A 2,500-nucleotide genomic window follows, 5' to 3' on the forward strand; every position below is an offset into this window, starting at 1 on the left:
GAAGAAATTCATTCTCATTCATACCTTTTATACATCTGTCAATATGAGTACGGTTCATTAATATAAAGACTTGACTGCCATTCCACATGTTCAAGTACATACATACATACCAGAAGGCTAGCATAAAGACTAGGAGAAACTATAACAACAGTACAAAAAGACAATGCCAATAGAAAGGCTTCAAATCCTATCAGGAAAATGCCATTTAAATCACTTCCATACCAACATGAAAACTTTACCAATCTTGACTTTTTTTTTTGGTCCCATATGCACCACACAGACACAAAACATGCCCTTTTCACAAGAAAACAAAACTAAAGAAGCAACAACAATAAAAATTTGCACGTTTTATTAGCAAAGACGGCATATTTTTTTCCTAAGTTCCCTCACGTTTTCTCTTCAACAGATGAATCCTATTCTATTTTTTGTTCAGAAAAGTACATTAGCAATTTGCTTTCTTTCAACATTAGGAGCTCAACCAAATACTATTAAATAAGAAGGAAAATCTATTGGCGTACACATAACGTCACAGTAAGAAAATACCAGAATAAAGAATTTCATAATAATAATAATAATAATAATAATAATAATAATAATAATAATAACAACAACAATAACAATAATATACAAAGAACAACAGTCACCATCATTTGTGAATGATAATGATAATGATGATGATAATAATGATATTATGAGCTGTATTACTAATGTTGATTATAAAACTGATAATGATAGCAATGACAGTGATCCTAATCACTTTGAGAGTAATCTTAACATTAATAATAATGATAGATTTAGACTGAGATGAACAAAAATCAATATGAGAGGAGAAAAGAAGAAAACAGAAGGTATCACTAATATATACAATATCATAAATTCAAGCTTCCCAAATTTCCATAAAATTCATGTAAAATGGAGAATATTCCATAACAATTTCATCACAACTTTGTAGGTGTACAAATATTCTATAAACATTTCTCAGCGCATTTACTGTCCAAACTTTCTGAGTAATGGATTAAATCTCTTTCCTTAACTATACGTATAGTTATGCCAAACGTCAGAAGAAAGTGACTTTTCAATCATATTTCCAATCTTACTTTGCAATCTGTGCTTACGTTAATATTTCAATAATTTAGAAGATAATCAATTAAAAAAATATATATACTAATAGTATAAAATCAGTTATTCTGACATAATTCAGTAACATTTCATCTTTCCTGTATAATAATGTCATCAGTTAATTTGTGCATTTTTATTTACATATATCTAATATACTTTGAGCTCTGCCATTTGAAAATAATAAGAAAAAAAAAAAGAAACCTACTACTTCTCATCTTGTCCAAGATATAATGTTAACACATATTAATAATTTATCCATACATAAACATATAACATTTAATCCTTCAAATAATATCTCTGTCCTCCTGTATCAGTCCTATACTACCAATTGCATCTAAATTTCTGAAAAGCTACAGAAGACTGTATTTCTGAAATTTCCTCACTTATAAGCCTGCCTAATTTCTTTTCTCAAGCATCTCAGAACTTCACTCAGGTTGCTGAATGCTTGAGGACACCCGGTGCATTTTGAGTGTTTGATATGCCAGACACACCATCCTGAGTCCCCATTAGGTTTGACTGTATAATGCTAAGGGTGTGTGCTGAGAGAACCACAGGCCTGTCTGCAGATGCAGATGCATTCTCAACATGTATGTTTGCATTGTTGTGTAGTTTCATGTGCCTGGCAACGTGGTATTTGTAAGCTGACCGGTAGTCACAGTTGGGACATTCATACGGCTTCTCCCCTGTGTGCGTTCGGAGGTGACGCTTGAGGATGGATTGGAACATGAAGGACTGTGGACAGTACGGGCAATGGTGTTGTGCGATGGTCTCCCTCGGGAAGAATCCCCCCGGCCCTCCGTTTGTCCCCTAGAACGAGAACAGCAAACGGTAAGAAAAACATCTATCAACTAACGAAAGCATCCACTAGCTTCTTATGATTTATATTCTTTACTTCTTATTTTCTAATTACCTATTTTTCTCTTCTCTTCCATCCCAGTTCTAAATTTAATTTAATAAATGGTCGTCCTCATGATATACAAAAATACTGTTAATACGAACCTATTGCCACTAAGATATTCAACTGATCATGCTGTTTGCGATGTATGTATGTATATGTATATGTATATAGCTAACAACTTTACAAAAATATGAATATATGTATACATAGCATACAGAGAGAGAAATCAATAAAGAGAGAGATAAAGAGTCAGGTAAAATAACTGAAAGACAAAAGAGATAATTAGATAAACAGACAGAGATACACAGATGTACAAATAGACGTTTTTCCAGCAATCTATTAGATAAGTAATATTTAACATGCAAACTTTAAAAAAACTAAAAGTAAAGAATAAATTTAACACCTTTTACCACATGTTCCATATAAATACACCTTCATTAAAAACATTGTATTATTCTAAATTCATCAACATTACCTGTATCA

General features: G+C 31.8%; 1 protein-coding gene across 2 annotated transcripts in view; it reads right to left on the reverse strand.

Annotated features, from left to right (window-relative positions):
* Positions 1–2,500, reverse strand: part of LOC119590074 (longitudinals lacking protein, isoforms H/M/V-like) — a 34,957-nt gene that overhangs the window by 3,164 nt on the left and 29,293 nt on the right. Inside the window, exon 5 of one of the 2 annotated variants that reach the window (XM_037938829.1) lies at positions 829–1,926. The exons of the other annotated variant lie outside the window; for it this stretch is intronic. Within the exon in view, the coding sequence (XP_037794757.1) occupies positions 1,549–1,926 (378 nt within the window). The 3' untranslated portion in view covers positions 829–1,548. Of the gene's footprint in view, positions 1–828; positions 1,927–2,500 lie in introns of those variants that run through there. 2 annotated transcript variants of the gene reach the window in all.

The sequence above is a fragment of the Penaeus monodon genome, chromosome 26 (genome assembly GCF_015228065.2).
Source record: "Penaeus monodon isolate SGIC_2016 chromosome 26, NSTDA_Pmon_1, whole genome shotgun sequence".
Classification (NCBI taxonomy): Eukaryota; Metazoa; Arthropoda; class Malacostraca; order Decapoda; family Penaeidae; genus Penaeus; species Penaeus monodon.